The sequence below is a fragment of the Rousettus aegyptiacus genome, unplaced genomic scaffold, assembly GCF_014176215.1.
Source record: "Rousettus aegyptiacus isolate mRouAeg1 unplaced genomic scaffold, mRouAeg1.p scaffold_m13_p_9, whole genome shotgun sequence".
Lineage (NCBI taxonomy): Eukaryota > Metazoa > Chordata > Mammalia > Chiroptera > Pteropodidae > Rousettus > Rousettus aegyptiacus.
The window spans coordinates 34,316,190-34,338,150 of record NW_023416312.1 but is presented as its reverse complement, the minus strand read 5'-3'; the positions used below and the strand labels follow the sequence as shown (position 1 = coordinate 34,338,150).

The following is a 21,961-nucleotide window of genomic DNA, read 5'->3' as shown; positions in this document are numbered from 1 at the left end:
CTAGGTCAGCCCAATGCAATCAAAAGGGTCCTTTAAATTAGAAGAGGTAAGCAGAAGAGAGGGTTGGAAAGAAGATGTGAAGAGAGGGAAGCAATTTCAGAGAGATACAACATTGCTGTCTTCGAAGATGGAGGAAGAAAGCCACAAATCAAGGAATGCAGGTAGCTCCTAGAAGCTGGAAAAGGTTCTCGAGCAGATTTCCTTCAGAGCCCCCAGAAGGACAATGCAGCCCTGCCAACACCTTGATTGTAGCCCTGTGAGACCCACGTCGGACTTTTAACTTACAGAAAGAACTACAAGATACTAAATTTGTGTTGTTTTTAGTTACTAATCTGGGGTAATCATTTACAGCAACAACAGAAAGTGAATGCAGAACTCAAGAACAGGAAGACTTTTGGTGATCCTCATAAAAATAGAACTGAAGGATAGATGCCGATTGAGGGCACCTTTAGGCGTTGAATAGTAGAAGCATGTGGACCTTCAGTCTAATCCTCTACCATTTTTGCTGTACTTTTTTTTATTGTGTTTTGTTCCCTAATACATGGCTTGCCCTTTTTACGTAGTTTCTATTCTCCAGAACTTTCAGGTGTCTTTGTCTTCTTATGATCCCAAAGCATTCTTTCATTTTTGAATCACTGCTTAACTGGCCTTTGTCAGATTCCAGAGACTAAAAATTTGACAGACTCTGCTTATCTTTTTCATGCCATGAAATGGTCAGACCCATTGCCTGGTCTATTATTGGGCTTTTCCCCAGTCAGGTGTCCACCTGTTTTGTGTCTGATCCCATCAGTAGTGATGCTAGCAACTAGAATATCTAGGGGCACTTACCTGTGCTCTTACTACTTGTGGGGAGTCCCCACAGACAGTTTCCCTGACCGGAACCAGTGTTGTGGGTAGACCAGCTCTTGCATTCTTACTATGATTGTAAGAGGCACTGAGCAACAATCATGGAACTTTGAATAAACAAGGTTTACTATTCACAGGTGCTAGCGGACACATGGCATGCCTAGGGCCACACGGTGAGGTCTTGGAGTAGGATGGGGACAGACAGAAAGAGAAAGGGAAGGTGAAGGCCTGGCTTGAGCAGGGTTGAGGGTAAGGTGTCTAGGTTTGGTTTTACTTTTATTTCCTGCTTTGAGATGCCTAGGGTCTTGCAGATTCATTCTTTTTTGAGGAATTTAAAACATAAGAGTGGGAATTAACAGTAAGGGAAAGTGGGGTCACTCAAATGATCAGTTATATAGGTCAACCAGGGCTTTCTTAAAACTGCACTTAATGGACAGGATAATGAGATAAAAGCCTGGCTTTTTATCTCATTGTATATTTGGCAATGTGTTTATCTGAGATGGTCGTCTTTGCAATGAATGACTCCACAACCAAGAGCTTAATGTCAGGCTCTTATACTACATTATCTATAGTATCTCTTTTTAATCTGCCATAGCCAGAGGCATGGTATTCCTTGATAAAAACATGCCTTTTGCAAGTAGCTTTTTTGACTCAGAACTTTGCCTTCGAGATCCTTAAAGTTATTCATGTTATAATAGCTTATTCCTTTTAATTGCTGAGTAATATTCCATGGTATGGATGTACCATGGTATCCATTTACCTGTAGAAGGACATTTGGATTGTGTCCAGTGTTTTACAAATAAAGCTGCTATAAATATTCATGTACAACTTTTTGGGTGAACATAAATATTCAGTTTACTTGCATAAAGTACCCAGAAGTAAGATGCTAGCCTCGTAAAATCACTTGGAAGCCTTCCCTCTTCTTCAATTTTTTGGAATAGTTTGAGAAGGATAGGTGATAATTCTTTTAACGTTTGCTAAAATTCACCTGTGAAGCTATCCGGTCCAAGACTTTTTGTTTGTTGGGAGTTTTTTGATTACTGATTCAATTTCATTAGTAGTGATCAGCCTGGTCAGATTTTCTGTTTCTTCTTGATTCAGTCTTGGAAAATTATATGTCTCTAGGAGTGTATCCATTTTCTTCCAGATTGCCCAATTTGTTGGAATATAATTGTTCATGGTATTTTCTTATAATCTTTGGTATTTCTGTGGTGTCATTGTCACTTCTCTTTCATTTCTGATTTAATTTATTTGGGTTCTCTCTCATTTTTTCTTTATGAGTTTGGTTAAGTGTCTGTCATTTTTGTTTATCATTTCAAAGAACCAACTCTTGGTTTCATTTATCTTTTGTATCTTTTTTAGACTATTTCATTTATTTCCATTCTGGTCATTATTATTTCTTTCCTTCTACTCACTTTGGGCTTTGTTTGTTTTTTTCTAGTTCCTGTAGGCGAAATGTTAGATTGTTTATTAGAGATTTTTCTTTTATTTTGAGGTAGGCCTATATTGCTATGAATTTCCCTCTTAGAACTGCTTTCACCGTGTCCCATAGGTTTTGGGTCATTGTGTTTTTGTTGTCCTTTGTCTCAAAGTATCTTTTGATTTCTTCCTTGATCTCATTGTTAACGCATTCATTGTTCAGTAGCATGTTATTTAGCCTCCATGTGCTTGTGTGTTTTTCATTTTTTTTCTTGTAACTGTTTTCTAGCTTTCTACTATTATCAGAGAAGAGGCTTGATATGATTTTAGTCTTCTTGTTGTAGCTGCCAGCCCCCGAAAGACACACAGACCACCAGAACTCAGTGAGTTATAGGAAACACACTCTTCAATCAGCCAGCTGGGTCTGCCAGGGGTACGCAGACCCCAAATTAAGCAGCAGCCAAATGCCGAAGTACAGGGTTTTTAAGCCCAAAATCCCATTCTTCATTCTGTTTAAACACAAAGGTCTATTTTTCTTCTATTCACTACCTGTCGACCCACAGGTCGGGTGTGCAAGCCGGAGTACAGAAGCAGAAAGTTTATTGTTAGAATGTTATGTTCCTATGGGTGACAGGCTATGTTCCCATGGACATAGCCAAGCAGTAATTTTCCAGCCAGCACATTCTTAAATTTATTGAGGATTTTTTTGTGGCCTAACATGTGTCCTGTCCTGGAAAATGTTCCATTTGTGCTTGACAAGAATGTATATTCTATTGCTTTGGGGTGAAATGCTCTAAAAATATCATTTAAATCTATCTGGTCTAGTGTGTCTTTTAAGGCCTTTGTTCCTTGTTGGTTTTCTGTCTGGATGATCTATCCATTGATGTCAAAGAGGGTCTTAAAATCCCCTACAATTACTATATTACTGTTATTCTTTCCTTTTATATCTGTCGATATTTGCTTTTTGAATTTAGGTGCTTTTACATTAGGTGTATAAATGATTACATGAGGTTATATTCTCTTGTTGGATTGATCCCTTTTCATTATGCAGTGTCTTTCTTTGTCTCCTGTCATAGCCTTTGTTTTAATTAAAGTCTATTTTTACAGATATAAGTATTGCTACCTAGCTTTTTTTTATTATTTCTATTTCATGAAAGTATTTTTTTCCATCCCTTTATTTTACTCTACGTGTATCTTTCAATATGAAGTGGGATTCTTATAGGTTGCATATGTACAGGTCTTGTTTTCTTATCCATTCAGCCACCCTATTTCTCTTAATTGGAACATTTAATCCATTTACATTTAAAGTAATTGTTGATATATAGTTATTGCTATTTTATTATTCATATCTTTAATCTTATTTTCTTAAAGAAGTCTCTTTAACATTTTTCATAATACTGATTTTCTGGGACCAAATTTTTTTTCTTTATTTCTTGTGAGACTTCCTTTTTGTTCCATGTTTTATTTGGTAGTTTGTTGTTTAATTACCAGGTGTTTTGAGGTTTTTCTTGTTGTGTCTTTGTTGCTAATTTGTACTTCAATTTCATTCTTATCAGAAAATATATTTTTGATGGTTTTGATTCCTCTCAATTCGTTATTGTTGGTTTTGTGAACCAGGATATGGTCTATTTTGGTGAATGTTTCATGTGCATTTGAAAATTATATATGCACTGTTGCTTTTTCTATAAATATCAGTTAGATCTAGATATTTGAATAATATTGTTCAGTTATTCTATATCCTTGCTCATTTGCCCTCCACCTCTTCTATTGTTTACTTAGAGAATAGTGTAGAAAACTTGAACTGTAATTATGGATTTATCTGTTTCTCCTTTCAGTTCTGTCAGTTTTTGCCTGATGTATTTTGATTCTATTTTGTTAGTTACACACACATTTAACATTGTTATCTCTTCTTGGTACATTGACCCTTTTATCATTATGTAGAGTCCCTCTTTATTCTTGGTTGTTTTTGTTTGCTTTAAGGTCTGTTTTGTATGATTTAAATACCATTTCATCTTTCTTTTGGTTAGTATTTGCATGGTGTATCTTTTTCATCCTTTAAGTTTTAACCTACTTATGTTATATTTGAAGTGAACTTCTTACAGCCTATGGTCATGTTTTGTTTTTGTTTTTAAAAAATTCATTCTGACAATCTCAATAATTTTAAATCATTTATATGTAATGTAGTAATTAATATGTTTGTATTTTCATCTACCATATTTGAAATTTGTCTTCTGTTTGTTCTGTTTATTTTTTTCCCCTTTCCTGCCTTTATTTGTTTTTTTCAATCTATTTTAATATTCCATTTTAATTCATCTGTTATGTTTTTTCTATATTTCCTTGTATATTTTTAATGGTTGCTCTAGGGATTATGATATACATACTTCTCTTTTCAGTTTACTTAAAACCAGTCTTTTACCACTTCAAAAGGCTTATTTCTTCTTTACAATTTTCTTATGTATTACATCTACATATATGGAAAACTCCATTACAATGTGTCATAATTTTCATTTCTGCTTCAGTTTCAGAACTCAAAAACAGAATACATTTACCCAGATCTCTATTATTTCTTTTCGTCTTTCTTCATTCCTGCTCTTTCATGTTACCTACTGGTATAATTTCCTTATGTTTTAAGATCTTCTTTTAGTTATTCTTTTAGAGCATACCTGCTGGCGACAAATTTTCTTAACTTTTTTCATCTAAGAAAGTCTTTTTTCACCTTTACTCCTGAAGGATATTTTTGCTATATATAGAATTCTGGGTTGTAGGCATCTTTTATCATTTTAAAAATATACCATTTCCTTCTGGCTTCCATGATTTGTCAAGAGAAATCCACAGAAATTTGAATCATTGTTTTCTTGTATGAAAGCATTGTTTTTCTGTGATTGCTTTAAAAAATTTTTTATTTTGTTTAATTTTCAACAATTTTTCTATTTAAATTTCAGGAATTATTTTGTATCTAGGCAAGGATTTCTTTGTTTATTCATGTTTTGGGTTCACTGAGCTTCTTGAATATTATGTAGGTTTATGTCTTTTGACAGATTTAGGAAGTTTTAAGTTAATATTTCTTCAAATATATTTTTTCTTTTCACACTCTTCATTCTCTCTCTGGTACTCTGATGACACAAATTGTAAACCTTTTCCTATTGTCCTATAGGTTCCTTAGTTTCAACTCATGTTTGTTTGTCAATCTTTTTTCTCACTGTTGTTAAAATTGAATTTTCTCCTGTCATCTCCATTCTGCTATTGAATCCATCCAAGGAGTGTTGTTGTTGTTGTTGTGTGTTTTTGGTTCTAAAATTTCATTTATGTTCTCTATAATCATTTTGTTGCTGAGACTTTTCATTTTGTCATGAGTTTCAGTAGTTTTTGTGATTATCTGAGCATTTTTTGTAATAGCTGCTTTAAAGTTTTTGTCAGATAATTCCAACATCTTTATCATCTTTCAGTTGGTCTTTTTGATAGTCTTTTTCCATATAAGTTTAAATTGACCTGATTCTGTAAATGCCAGGTCATTCTGGATTTTATCCTTGACATTTTGAATATTCTGTTATGAGTCTCTGGTGTGTTTTTAAAATGCTATGTAGATGTTGACATTTTTATTACAGGAAGTAATCAACCCAGTTGTTTTTACCTTATGAGTACCAACCTATCTTCTGTGGTTTCAGTTGCATTGCCGGTTCAGTTCCAGTTTTGGTTCAGTTGCATTTCCTCTGCAATGCTCTTCAGATCTGTCCCACATGTGGGTCTCCCAGTGGTCAGTCTCAGTCTTGAGCAGTTGTTTGTTAATTCAGTTCTTATGTCTTTGGTATGCTGAATAGGGTCAGATTCACATATGCACAGCTCAATGGTAAACCCAGGAGTTAAAAACTAGCTTTTCTCAGTTTCTCTCTCCCTACAATATCTCTAGTACTTTCTGATTCCCAATGACTCCTTTTTTTGTTCCTCAGCCAGAAATTGGGGATTTCAATTCATCTGCTCTTTTGTGCACATCTACCACTGTGCACATGTCCAGACCAAGCTTTGGGAGGTTAGAGAGAGCAGTAAAACAATAGTGATTGCCCTCACCCTCATAGGACCATAACTCCACTGCTCAGGAAGGAGAGGTTCTCTCCCTTAGAGTTTGGCTTCTATGAACTTACCTTACATTGTGATTGTGGACTCTGCCACCACAGGATTGCATGGGGGATAGGGGAAAGAGTATGGAAAAAAGAAGAGAAAACAGAAATTTCTGTACTTTGCAAGAACTTTAGAAGTTTCCTTTCCCATTTCTCATGCCAGAAGTAGAGGATCTCCTCTGGAGATCTCTTTTTCAATGCCCACATCTAGGTTAGCCATAGGATATCAGATAAGAAAAATTGGTAATCTCACTTTTTTTTTTTGATACTTTGAATTTTGGTCATATTTGCTAATCACTGTTTACTATTCAGAATTCTCAAATAGTTGCTCCATGCATTCCATCCAGCTCTTATGGATGGACTAAATGTATGAAGTGTGTCTGCCCTGCAGTGTATAGCTACTGCTGTCTCTACTAAATTTATTCTCGTTTTTACTTTTAAGCCTGGATTTCTGGGAGTGGTCCATATATCTTCACTGTTTAGTATTTAGCCAGGGGTTGGTCAGAGGTGGCATTTAAACTTGTCAAGCCAGAAGAGCTTCCACTTTCTGCTGATGGATCTGCGTGTGGGCTACAAAACTCTTTCAAACTTTAGGCCATATTCTAGTCTGACACAGTTTTTATTTTTCTGTGGCATCTCTCTGCCTCCTCTTCGCATGTTCAGACTCTGTTAGCCAGTGATTTGTGTATATTTTGGGCCTTCAAGTCTGTTGTGCATGTGACAATTTTCCAGTCAACTCGAGATATGTGGAGAATTGATCAAGCCTCCTATGTATGGCTTTATCACTTCCCAGATCGCCCTGTTAATTTCAGTTAATAGAGTCACTGCTTCTAAAATTCCAAATCAAGTGAGTTTACTACCACAGAAGCAGCAGTAGCAAAACTTATTGTTTTCTTAGCCTGCCCTGTCTTGGTTGAATTAGTGGACAGAAAGAGCAGGGGCAGGGGGTGATGGAGCAGTCCTGGACAAAAACGCCACAGATTGCAGTTAGTTCTTACCTGAACTTAAGTAGTTATCATGAATAAATGCTTATGATTTTGTTGTATGCCTTTTAACAAATTCCAGATTCTCGAAATGGTTATTTTTGAGAGTTTTGTCCAGTTTATTATTGCTTTTGAGGGAGAGAATTCAATAATCTCTTCACTGTCATGCTGAAAGCCAGAAATTATTTTTTTAGCATGTAGGAAGGACAGTATTTGACTATTATACTTCTGTTAAATTAACTTGTTTATTAAAATGTTTATATTGGTTCCTAACCAGACCTAATATAAAAATATTGACTCATTAAGTGGGAACTAAATTATCTTCATTTTCTTTTTCTTTTATGAATTGAGGCCAAGGTTGCAAAGATAAGATGCTCCACATACACCTTGTAGTGGTTTCATTACTTTATTACCTATCACAGGAACAGGTGATTTTCTCTCTCTAGCTATAATAGCTCTCTTTCCAAGCTCGTTGACATTTCATATTTTTCCCATTCCCATTTGGTCAAAATTGTTTGATATATTTGTTGGCCTTAGCATAGCATTTCACAAACTGTCAGCAAAGAGTTAATGCATGGTCAAATGGGAAATGCTGGATTCAATTACATAAAAACCAGTTTTTGAACTGTAGAACCTCTTAGGTCCTTTAATGTGCTAATATACATTGAGAGTTTCCAAGAAAGGAAATAATATACATTTCCCAAAAGAGTTTTATCAGAGAACCCACTTTTCGCAGAACACATTTTAAGAAGTACTGCCTTAACATACATAAGAAATCCACATCCATCCTTCCCTGCCCACAATTATACCTGTTTTGTAAGAAACATGAACTTGTGTGGTATTGCAATGTAATGGTATCCACAATGTAGGTGTAGTTTACCTTATAACATGAGTACTGTGCTAAGCTGTGCAGGAAAGAGTTAACACTGTAGGGACAAGACTGCTATTTTTAGAAAGGTCTGTTTCCAAGGTTTGCCCTTGGCTAGTGTGTATAAACTTGGTTTCACTGTTCCCTAACAGATGAGTGTAGTTCATTTTGCCTAGGTTGTTGGTACAAATAATGAGATTTATGCTGAATGCCTCCTTTCCTTCTTAGAGTTTGGAATTTTGGTACATCCTAGGCAGAAGGTGACTGTATGACTAGTCCCTGGTAAAAAAAAAAAAACTATGGGTACTGAGTCTAATGGGCTTCCCTGGCCAGAAACTTGCATATATGTTGCTGCATTTTTTGTTGCTCAGAGAAAAGAACATGCTCAAGTGTGTCTCCTCATAATAGCAAGAGAGCATAAGAAAGTGTGTGCATGAATTTCTCTTAGATTCCTGTTTCTCATTTGAAACCTTGCCGATCCTATCATGCATCCTTTTGCTATAATAAGCTTATCCATGACTACAACTATATATGCTGAGACCTGTGAGTCGTCCTATTGAATTCATGAATCTGTGAGTGGTCTTGGGGACCCTGAAACACAAATGTATTACATAAACTTATATCCTCTAAACAACTCTAAAATAGGTATAAAGTTAGTGCCTGTCTTTTATAAACAAAGAGACTAAAGCTAGTGAGGTTAAGCAACTTCCCTAGGAACTTGGTTCATAAGAGGGAATCCAAATCTGTCTGACTCCAAAGCCTTAGTTCTTACTATTGTACTGCATTGCCTCCCAATATCAGAAATTGTGTCTGCAATGGGTTTAGAGGAGGCAATGAAAGATCATCCCGAGTGATGGTAGTCTGAGACTGCTTCATACAGTAGGTAGAATTTGAGTTGTTATTGAAAAATAAATGACAGGATTAAAATTGATGAAGTAGAGTTGGAAGAGTATTGTCCATAGATAGAAATGGGTGAAATGGAGGGTTTACATTGGAAGGTTTTTCTTCCATATTAAAAAAAAAAAAAAACTTTTGGCAACTGGCACAGATTGTGCTACAGTTTGATTTAAGATGATGTATCTGATCTAACCATAATTATATGTTTAAGCTTAATAAATGAAATAATGTTTCTTTAATGATAAGATCATATAGCTGTTCTATAAAGACGACCATGACTACCAAGGATTTCGCCATCTAAAAAAGTTGAAAACACACTATTGTTAATATTAAGAAACTATTTCGACTATTTAAAACTTTTATTTTTGAGAAGAGGAGTACAATGCTGAAAACAGCATTCCATTGACATTAATCTGGTGGCAATGTAAACAATGTATTGGCCAGAGCCAGGGAGTGAGTCTCTTTAGATCACTACAATCACAGCAGTCCATATATGAGATGATTAAATGCTTAGAGAGTTGTGGAAATGAAAATAGACAAGAGATGTCAATAAATGTTTCTTCCATGTGTCAAGAGTACTTAGGCACTGAATAACATTCAAATAATGTTTTTTTCTTCTCATATGTCACATTGTTCCTGGTAACTTTTGGAAGATTTGTGTGTAGATTTTTTGGTTGCTTACTTAGGAGCAGTCTTGCCTCTGCTCCTGTTTCATTTAAATAGTTGTATTGTTTATTATTTCTTCCTCTGCTGTTTGCTATTGTGCCACTAGTGCAGCAGCCATCATTGACTGCTAATTGAGTGTTCAAAATCACTTGTTCCACCAGAGTCGTCCATAAGAAACCTGACATTAGGGTTTCCCTTAGTATAGATGTGTCCTTAAATGAATGACATTCAAACTTAGCTCTATGCAACATTTGTTTTTTAGAAACTGAAGGGAATGAACACAAAAATACTCCTTTAGAGAAGCTGGGTGGGCAAAATTGCTGGCATTAATACGGATATGTTTCTGGCTATCTTTTTTTTACTCCTACTTGCTGACATTTTTCCAGGGTAAGAACACAATATAAAGCCTTCAGCTACAAAGTCTTCCCCAACATTGTTGTGCTGTTCTTTCTCTCACTGGAGATGGCAGAGAATTAGATGAATGTACAGAGGGATAACAGGGAAAAAATGATATTTTTATTATAGGCTGACTTGTGTGTCTTTGGATTTTGAGTCTTAGAGAAGTAGGAATTCCAACAAAATTGGTATGTCATTTTGGTACCTAATGTTTGCCCCAAATTAGTAAACATCTTAATAAAACTCTTTTGTATATATGAATACGTTCCAACTAAGCAATTGAACTCTTAAGCAATTTTTACTAATTATTCCATTTAATATATAATCTCCTTGAATCTAAGCTTTTAGTTGTGCAGGGTTCATAGAGAATCACAGACTATGTGTAAATAATCATTGAGATTATCATGTTCTTCTTTATTAAATACTTTCCTTATTCATTTCCCAGTTTATTGGATGGGTCGACATGGTACAATGGAAAGCACACTGACCTAACAGTCAGGATATCTGGGTTCTAGCCCCAGTATATAAACCATAGCATTTTACCATCTGGATCCCAGTCTTTCCATCAAAAAAACCAGTGATACTTGCTGAACCTGTATCACAGGCCTATTATAAGTTTCAAAGAAAATAAAAGTACTTTGAAAATATTGCTGTGGTGACTTCTTTCATTATTTTTTTTTTTGCATTTTATGTATTTTTTCAGTTCAAAAAAAATGTGCCGTAACAAATATACAAGAAATTTTCACATGTTTATTGAAATAAATTCCTGGAAATGTTACTGTGCTTAAATTTCAGAACTGTATTTTCTAAAATTCATTGTAGAACCACTCTCAGTTTTGGCTTATAATTAGTCAGAAGAATTAGAATTTTATGAATCTTTTCTATGACAGTGATTTAGTAAGCTTATATTAGTACTAAATCATATAAAGACTTAGTGCGATATTCAGATTAAGAAACTTTTCACTAATGGAGACACCTGCAATTGATTTCATTCTATTTGTACATCTTGTGCTCCAAACCTTATGATGTCCACAAACCATCTACATCTTTGTTTCTGCTAACTAGATATACATTCTTTTTATCATTAACAAACAAAAATGTCTATTGGTTAAAAAAAATTAAATGAGATTCTAGTTTTCTGAAGCTCGTTGCAAGTCAATATAGTATACTGAAAAGAGAGAGTCCTTGTCTAGGCTTCAGAGTTACAGGCCTGGCTCAACTGGTAACTAATTACAAGAACTCAGGCATGTCAGTTTACTTTTTCTGGGCCTAATTTCCTCGTAATGAAACTATTGGTTTGGATTATACTTCTAAAGCTCTTTCTGCTTTTAACATTCTATGATTGTTGGTTTTTGTTGTTGTTTAGGAGAAATTTAGAATTTACACCTGTCCCTGACAAGTCACGTTCCAAATGACCTCCCCCCGCCATTTTTTTTTAAAATTTTTATGTCATATTCTTTTTTATTAAATTTATTGAGGTGACATTGGTTAATAAACTTATATAGGTTTCAAGTGTACAGTTCTATAATATACCATCTGTATATTGCATTGTGTTCACCACACAAAGTCAAATCTCTTTCCATCACCATCTACCTCCCCCTTCTCCCTTTCCCTCTGGTAACCATTAAGCTGTTGTCTGTATCTATAAGTTTTTGTTTGTTTTGTTCATTTGTTGCTTTTAATTTTATATTCCACACATGAGTGAAATCATATAGTTCTCAACTTTTTCTATCTGATGTATTTTGCTTAGCATGATATCCTCAAATCCATCTATGTTGTCGCAGATGGCAGTATTTCATCTTTACTTATGGCTGAGTAATATTCCATTGTATATATGTACCACATCTTCTTTATCCAATCACCCATCAAAATACACTTCGGTTGTTTCCATGTCTTGGCCACCATAAATAATGCTGCTATGAACATCAGGGTACAGATATCTTTACAGATAAATGTTTTCAAGTCTTTGGGGTAGATACCCAGAAGAGGAATTGCTGGGTCATATGGTAATTCTATTCTTAACTTTTTGAGGAACCTCCCCACTGTTTTCCGTAGTGGCTATACCAATTTACATCCTCACTAGTAGTGTATGAGTGGTCCTTTTTCCCCACAACCTCTCCAATACTTGTTCTTACTTGTCCTGTTGATAACAGCCATTTATCAGGTGTAAAATGGTATCTCATTGTGGTTTCGATTTGCATTTCCTTAATAATTGCTAATGAAATTGAGCATCTTTTGATATGTTTGTATGTCTTCTTGGACGAAGCGTTTATTCAAGTCCTCTGCTCGTTTTTGAATTGGATTGTTTTTTTTTTGTTGTTATTGAGTTGTATGAGTTCTTTACATGTTTTGGATATAAACCCCTTATGAGAGGTGTTATTTGCAAATATCTTCTCCCATTCAGTTGGTTGCCTCTTTCTTTTGTTGATGGTTTCTTTTGCTGTGCAGAAGCTTTTAATTTGATATATAGTCCCATTCATTTATTTTTGCTTTGCTTCTCTTGCCTTTGGGACCCTCCCTACCCATTTTAAAATAAGGACAGACATTTTTATTTTTTTATGTTTTCATAAAAATCTAAACATTTTATATAACCATAGTAGTTTCAAATCCCTACATTCTTAGTGTGTGTACACTCATCTTTTTTATCTTTTCCTTCTTTTTAAAAAATTTTTATAATGGAAAATTTCAAACATATAAGAGACTGGTATAATGAACTTTTTTTTTTTTGGCCTGTTACTTAGTTTAAAAAATTATCGACTCACCCCCCCCCCCACATCCCTACCAAGGATAGACATTTTTAATACCTCAAAGAATTGGGCTGGCACCTAAATGACATCATAGGTTGATCCATTTATCTAAATCCTTTTGATGCTAAGAGACCAATTAAATAGGTTTTCCATTCATTCTGTCTAATTTTGTAGCTGACTTTTTCTAATTGTATGCCCAAAAGCTTAATTTAGAAGTGTCAAAGGATTATCATCTTGGCTATCTTAGTTTTAATGGGAGACTGACTGTTGTAGGGCTTGTTGGCCTGGGAGATGCAATTTCCCATGTTAGTTTTGAGATCTGTAGAGTCTAAAACAAACTTCTAGGAAAAACTAGTTCTTATGTGAATGTCTGCAGTTGAACTGTGAATATCCCCATAGAACTGCTTTACTCCCTAGAAGAAATTTTTCCTCAGGCAACCTCACAAAAATTCTTAGTCACCTAGGAATACCCAAGCAAGAACCAGTGAGAGCTTACTTTGAGGTTCACCAAGGCACGGGCCCCTCTTTCTCAAGGTGAACCCATTCTAGGGTGCCTTGTCCCTCTCCCCCAGGCTCCCACTGGCTTCTCCTGGATTGGCTGCATTACCACATTGGATGATTCACAGTGCCCATCTGTGCCTCTCTGGATTCGGGGTTCTGAACAACTACTGTCATCCCTTTGGCTATTCCAGTTGGGGAAGCAAATGTCCTTTCTCTTTCAGAACTCAAGAGAATTCAGTATCTCATTTAACCAGAAAAGATTTTGTTCAGACTCTCTGTAATCAATCTAATTAAAAAGCCAAAATTAAAAGCCACATTAAAAGGATTTTCTAAGAACAGCTCAAATAAAGTCATGGCCTGCTACTTAAGGCAGGGAAGCCCAGAATTTCAAGAGAAGACTCACCCAAGTTCACCCAATGTGAAACAGGGAGCTGGTGGGACACAGTGGGCCCTTGCCTGTACCTAGCACACATCATGTACCTGGGTGGGCTTCTTCGGAACCCTGCTGACTAAGCTAAGTAAATGTTGACCTAAGAAACATCCAAACCTTTAAAGAATGTTTATGGGTTTATTTGAGCCAAACTGACAACATATGCTGGGGAGCAAGATGCTCCCCTGTGATTGTTTTTTTAAAACTCTTCTCTCTAAGTATCTATCTGAGGAAACCAATGAAAAGATTGGGATTGACACGAAATTTTTTAGAGATAATATTTATTATATTTAACTTATACCTAAATTTACCATCTAATGTTGCCATCCAAATGAGAGGAAATTTTTGAGAGAGAAAGAGGTCCTGTTAGTAATTACTCCAGAACAATAGCTTTAAACCAGAACTGCCCCAGATAAACCTAATGTCTGGTTACTCTATGTGTACCCCATAGTTCTGTCAACTGCATTGTTGCCCCAAAAAAGGTATTTATCAGTATTAATTCCTTTTCATGGTTTCCCTTTTTTTTTTTCTTCTAGATCCACCGTGTGTGGAAAACAATGCAGCATCATGCCAGCAATTTCCAGCCAGTAAAAAAGGGATGTTCACAGATGACTTACACAAACTGGTGGATGAGTGGACAAAGGAAACTGTTGGAAATTCTCTTATTAAGCCAAGTTTAAACCAACTTAAACAGAGTCAACACAAACTAGAGACAGACAACTGGAACAAAGTATATGAAGTAAGTTGTAGCCTCTTTATTTATTTAAAACCAAAAAAAAATTTGACTTAGACCTATGGTTACATCACACAACATATAGACTTTTTACTTGTCTAGATTCATTATGTCTTTGAGAAAATTTTCTTTTAGACTAGGGGTCAGCAAACTTTTTCTGAGAAGGGGCCAGTTAGTAAATGTTTTCAAGCCATGCAGCTGCAACTACTCAACTTTGTCATTGTAGTGCAAAAGCAGCCATAGGTAGTACATAAATAAATGGGCATGGCCGTGTTCCATTAAAACTCAATTTGCAAAAAGAGGTGGCAGGCCTTAAATTTCTGGCCCCTGTTTTCAACTATTATATCTAGGGGGAAAAAAAACACACATATCAGTTATCAAAAAAGAGCATCTCGGGTGAGGGTTAGTTAATTCCATCCTATAGTGCAAGAAGAGTTTGGACTTTGAAAAAAAGCTATCTTATGTTGTACATCAGTATTCTTAGAGTCAACAAGTTATCATATTTGTTCAGTATGAAAAAGAATTATAAAGCTCTTTAAGTTAGAATATTATTAAAGATATCTTAAGTTTATGGACAAAATGTTAGTTAATTGGATATGGCCTTAGTCAGGTGTATATACAATTGAAATATACAAAGATGTCCACAATGCATTCTGGAGTGGGGAAAATGTAAGCTTATAGAATAGCACATACAGTATTTATATATAATTGTATGTTTTATATATATGTAATATGCATAGAAATAGGAAAAGCCATTGACAATATGCTGGATTGTAGTATTTGAGCCTTATTTTTTTACTTTGTATTTTTCTGTTTAAAGTAAGAATCATCTTTTTAAAATGAGTAAATTATATTAAAATGTGAATCAGGACTTAGAGTCTGAACCCTCATAATTGAAGGAGATATCTCTGTGTGTGTGTATGTATGTGTCTTGTTATGTCTTTGCACATATATGTGTATATATATGGTTATTGCATATAGTTCAATGAAGAAAGTCTGAAAATACACATAGTGTTAGTATTGAATAAAAATGTTCAAAAGCCTAGATTTCCCAAACTAGTAAGCAGTTTATCTGCTTGGGGGCTCTGTAGTTATCTTATTCCTGGCACTGATTTATACACAGATAGTATCACCATTGTAAAAATTGGAATCCTTTAGAGACAAATTTCAAGGCATAAATGTGTTTTGCTGCCAGTGAGACATCCTCTGAGTGTTGTGCAAATGGAGGTTTTTTTGACTAGTAGGAGGGTGATTTACTGCAGTATGATGGGGGATGCTTGGAGGAATAGTGAGTAGAAAATTGAGTATGAATGAAAGTGGTAAAAGTCTTTAAACACACTTGGGTTCCAGTGTCAGCTCAGTCATTTACTAATTGTGTGACTTCAGAGAAGTCCGTTTTAAGGTCTTTAAAACAAGGATAATACCTGCCTGCCTTGCAGGATTGCTGTGCGGATTAAATGAGGTAACACCTATAAAGTACCTAGCATGTAATAATATGGTAACTATTTTTGTATTTTTTTTGGTTCAGTTGCTTATATCTTTGTGTGGAGAGCCCATCTCACTATCTGATGTTCTTACATGTTCCTGTTCTATAGCCTTACTTAGAAAATTTTGTCATAATTATGTGCCAAGTCCTCTACTAGGCACTGGGTTTGATGAGCAAAAACAATTATATTCCCTTTTCTCATGGAACTTATACTCTGGTAGGACAGATAGACAGAAACACACTTATATAAATAAGTATGAAATTGCAACCTTAACAAGGACTACAAAGGAGAGATATTGGATACTATACAGTAAGGGACATTTGACCTAGTAAAGGGAAGTCAAGGAAAGCTTTCCTGAGAAAGTGATGTTTGAGCAGAGATCTGAAAGATGAGTATGTATTAACTGGATAAAAAGGGGCAGGAATGTGATTCAAAGCATAAAAGACAGCATATGCAAAAGCCTTGTATGAGGAATGGGGAAAATGAGAGAACTGAAAAAGTAGGCCAGTTGGGCTTAAGTGAAGAGAACAGAGAGGAGTTGGTGCACAATGAATCTAAGGAGGTAGGAAATGGTGATGATAAGGAACTTTGTCTTTATTTTAAGGAAGATAGATAGCCATTGAAGCCCTAGAGTGACATGATCAGATTTTCTTTTTGAAAAAGTCACTCTGATTTAAAGCAAGAAGAAAGAATTATTGGGGTTAAGGGTAGATGGTGGTAGACCAGTTTTAAAAGTTAGTCACATTAATTCAGATAAAGAGAAGTTGAGATAAAAGAGAACTGAACAGATCCCAAGAAAGGTTTAAGAGATAAAGTGGACCATATTTGGTAATAGAATGGATGTATGTAGAGGGGCCCTGTCAAGGCTAGGTTTCTGGCTGGTGTAACTGGTTATCATCCCAACATACCAGTCACCAAGATGGAGAACATGAGCAGGCAGTGTGTTTTGGTAGAAGAAAGGTCAGATGTTTGGTTTTGGCCATTTGAATCTGAGATGCCTTTGAAATATCCAAAAGAAGAGTAAATATAAGTTGTCTCCATTTCAGCCTTTTTAAAAAATAAAAATCACACTTTTCCTGTTTATAAAATAATGTTTGTTATAGAATTTAAGCAATGTAGAAAAGCACAAATTTTAAAATACCACCTTCAAATCCCACTGCATAGAAATAATAATGTCGCTTTTTAGATAAACATAATTTCATGTATCTTTCTATATATGGATACATGAAAATAACTATATAAGAATGCATTCATATAACATATGCTGTTTTGAATCAGAAGTCTCAAATTTTATTTTAACAGAACAAAAACACTCATGATATAAAGAAGAGATTGCTGAACTTTAAATAAATGGGTTTTTTCACCTCAAGAAATATTGTCATTCATTCTTGACTCAAGCTAAAAATCTTTACCCTAACTCTTGAGTTTGGAACTTTAGTTGAAAGTTTAGTTGAAAGAATTTTAGCTTGACCATTCAATTTAGAAGAACTAAGCATTTATTACTGATACAAGCTCTCCTTTAAGTGAGAATGATTTACTTCCATTAGACTTACTATTCCCATATGCATAAGATTCCAGTAATCTCTATAGATGTGCATAATCACAATATATGATAAGAGTTGGGAAGGAAGATATTTTCTCATTACTGCCAAAAACCTAATTGTCTCATGTTTAAATTTCCAAAAATATAACAGATATCTGACTTTATTTTAGATAGTGAGTAGAAAAGGGTAGGGAGGTGATGTTTATTGAGCACCTATCATATGCCAAGTTCTTTCCCCTGTGCCACACTAAATCATCTTCCTTTGTTTCCAAAGAATTATGTAGTGTAGTAAGATGGGCTGTTTGTGGTGCTGAATGAGAGAATGCCTGAGATTGGCAGAAGGAAATAAAAATAGAAGAGAAGTGCTAGCATGAGGAAAGAGACACTAAACTGTGAACAGAGATTTATCAGGGGCTTTGGAATTAGCTGGAATGGTGTTCAAGTCCTCACTTTACTGTTAACTTGCTTAGTGTGTTGGGTGTTACCACTTAGTGTACTGGGTGTTACCAATTTTGAGCTTCTGTTTCCTCATCTGAAAATGCCTACTTCGCAGGGCAGTTATGAGGGTGAAATGAATAAGGTATGTAACTATGCTTAGCATACAGGAAGGTGCTACAAAAATTGTAGCTACTCATAGTAATAATGGGAATAGTAAGCCAAAAAGAATAGGAAGGAATATAGATGGGTAAATGCATTTACCAAATAATCTGATCTTTTTGTTTTTATTTTTGTTTTTGTTAGAATACTCCATCTACTATGGGTTATACACCAACGTGGATTTCTTCTCTGTCCCAAATCCGTGGAGCTGTCCCAACCTGCCTGCCACAAGGACTCTCACTCCCTTCATTTCCTGGGCCATTATCATCATATGGAATGCCCCATGTTTGTCAGTATAATGCTGTGGGGGGGCCAGGGTACCCAGTACAGTGGGTAGGAATTTCAGGACCCCCACCACAGTCTGTAATAATTCCTACCCAACCTGGGGGACCTTTCCCACCGGGGATGAATTTGCAGGCATTCCCAATTTCATCAGTGCAGAATCCATCTATGATCCCTCCTGGTCCCAAATGAATCAGAGTAGATGATGAAGAAAAGGGAGATTTTTTTTTCAGAATTAATATTCAGGACACCTAAGATATCAAACTTTCTTCATCTTGGGTTCTGCCATATATTCCCTCACTTGAGTTTACTTTCCAGTGTATTTTTGTCGTTGTTCGAATGTAGTGTTTGATATCGCTCGTCATTCAGTAGAACTGTGCAGTTTATACATAGAACACTGCACACGGAAATGTTTTTTCACTTCAAATCCTATCCTATTTGATACTTGATTTTTAAAAAATACCGTTCAGAATGCTTTAATAAGCTCAACTTGAGCATTACCATTTCCAGGACGCTTTCCATGTGTTGCTGAAAAGCCCCCATTTTTTACTGCTGTCTGCAGGTGGATGATACTTTGCTTTAAAATGTATAAAAACTATTTAAATTGATATTCCCTAAATGTGGACGAAGTGAGACCCTCCAAGAGCCAGAGTCTTATGGGATTCTTCACATGTTTATCTTAGGTTTACCTTTCACAGAAGGCAGGGTAATGCTGCAGGAAACATTTTGGTGTATAAAATTAGAATAACTTTGTCAACCAATATGGAGAATGAGCCCTTTTTAATGTGATTTTCTTCCCGTCGTCACAGCAGTAGGAGTGAAGCTTTGTTTTAGGTGAGGCGGAGAGAAAGGTAAAAACAGAACTGTAACAGTTCCTTGATTCTGCAGATACTGTAGCTGCTATAAGGATTTCGATAGTAATTCAAAGCAGCTATCTCCTTGTTTCTCATGTGCACACTACATTGTTTTTGAGCATCTGAGAGGCATTGGTTTGGCTTGCATTCTTTTGCAAGGGATATATTGCAGCTGATAGGAGTCTTCTTTGCGGGGAATCTTTGTATTTCCAACAAAGAAGATTCAAGTTACACCTTTATTGATCCATTCTTCGGAAGTGAAATTTACTTGACTCACTAGGTTTTGTAAGTTTTGAGACTTACACACGAAACACTGGCTTTACAGGGTTCTAAGAGATGTGGGGTATACACTGTCTTGCAGTGAAATAGTAGACCCTTAAAGGATACTATTTAAGTTGCCCTTAGTTTGTTTGTTTGTTTGTTTTTTTGATTACCATTTTTTTAGTTGTTATAATTTCTTGTTAGTATCTATAGTGTCTTATTTTAGATCTTAGATGATTTTGGCAACCTCTTTAGAATATGAGAGAAATCACTGTCAAGTTGCACTTTACTGGGTTTTATCCAGTTTTAGGAGGGGAGGCAATGTCAAGATTTACACTTTTGGTTTTCAAGAAGGTTAACTGTAATAATCTTGAAAGGCTGGTCAGAGTTACCTAATGCTCAGTCTGTAAAACTCAAATAGAATTCTTAAATGGTATTTATTGACTACCACATATACATGTTTAAAATACTTCCTCTTCACTCTGAAGATTTCAGGGTCATTTCTGGTACACATTTACCTTAAAATGAGTTCAGTCTATTGGTAAACATTCCAGATTATCACCCAACATTTCTGTTAACAGATTTTCCTCCATATTCTTCTAAAAATTTTGCCCCATGAGCTTGCCAGGTAATTATGAAAACAGTGGGTGTACTTTTTTTTCTTTGCACAGTCTACTTTGTGACATTCAGTACCCTTTAAAAAAATGTGTCTTCTGCTTTCCTGAGGGTCACATTCACCATCATGAAGATTCTGTTGCTATCATTTGGGGCATCTAGGGCAGCATTTTGAGAATTGCTGTTAATAAGAGCCAGTTTCTTTTCATAAAACACTTGGGTTTGGATGAGTCTTTCTAAATCTTATGTACAGATTCTTCAAATTTTTTCTACAGTATTGGTTAGCCAGTTAAAGTGATTTTAGGACATTAGTGTAATCCAAATGCTTGCACTGCTGTGTTTTCCATATGTACAGAAACAATGTGCCTAAAATCTTTAATTCTTTAAAACTGCTTGTGTTTCATTATAAGAGTTGGCTTTGTGTAATTACATTGATACTTATAACCTATAAAGGGAAAATACTGCAGGTTTTAAGATTTCTTCATCTGTAGTCACAATCTGTTTAAACAGTGTACCCCAGGATGAAAAAAGCTCCATGGATGACACACACAATTACATTTATTAATGGCTGCTCTATATCACATGTCCCACATTTGCCACCACCTCTGTTTTATGTATAATTCATCATCAGTTTGCCTGCAGACTTTTGCAGTGCCTTGTAATATTTAGAATCTTTTCAGATTTTTTGCTGGAAAGAAAAGTAGTCTTCTAAAGTTTGAAGATGGTGAATAGTGTACTGCTGTCTCCATGCTGACAGCAGTAGTTGGGTTACATATATGTTATGTATACAGTATGTATATATAACGTGTAGGTTTAAAAATACAGAGAAGTGACTTTGTGCAGAAATGAAGAAAACAGTGTTATTCACATCACTGTGGGTTTTTATTTTATTTTTTCCCATTACTTAAATGTTCGATTCAGATTATAGTCACTTTGACTGTAAATATTGGCTAGTTTTCTATCTATCATTATTTCATAATTTTTGCTAAATCATATGATAGTGTTGTTTTCATCCTTGCTGAGGTACTTTTCCTCCCCAGAAATAATTAATTCTTGAGGTAAAGCTCAGAAATTCCCTTCTTACTTAACAAAGAGCCTACTATATAACAAGGGCCTTCTACCAATTTCCAAAAAAAAAAAAAAAATCCATACAAACTGTCCTTTTCATTTTCCTTGTTGTAGAAAAGGCTTGTATTAAAACATCCTGCTTGTAAAGTTTATTTGGTGGGTAGTCTGTGTGTCCAACCACCATGTTTACTTCTGAACATGCAAGTCTGATGAATAGTATTGTATCTCCACATGTGGTAATGTGAGCATTTCATCAAGAAGTACCTGCTGCTATGTTTGTGAAGTTGGGTGTAACATCATAAGAATATGAGACCAGTATTGGTGTAAATCTAATGAAAATAACCCTATGTATATTTGTAGCAGTCTTGAATCTCTGTTTAAGGTAATTTGCTGTAATATAACAAATACCTGTTCTGTTTTTCATCTTTTTCCTGCCAGTTTTATATCAAGCATGAATTCTAATGGTTTAACAGCAAAAATCATCTGTGAAAGTTTAAAAGGCACTTTTCCGCTGTGATTTTTGGATTGAGTTTAGAGTGTATTGAGTGTACAGTATGACAGGATAATACATCATTTTAGAACTCCAGATTTAATTCAAGTCCAGTTACTTTTGTTTATCTACCTCGTTTTCAGTGCTGTTTTGGGGTGCACAA

The 21,961-nt window shown here is 35.3% G+C and overlaps 1 protein-coding gene across 1 annotated transcript in view; it reads left to right on the top strand.

Moving 5' to 3' along the window:
* The window catches only part of WNK3 (WNK lysine deficient protein kinase 3), a 147,585-nt gene extending 125,691 nt beyond the window's left edge, over positions 1-21,894 (top strand). The window contains 2 exon segments of the mRNA XM_036227332.1: positions 14,405-14,607; positions 18,373-21,894. Of these exon segments, the coding sequence (XP_036083225.1) occupies positions 14,405-14,607; positions 18,373-18,702 (533 nt within the window). The 3' untranslated portion in view covers positions 18,703-21,894.
* The last annotated feature ends 67 nt before the right edge of the window (positions 21,895-21,961 follow it).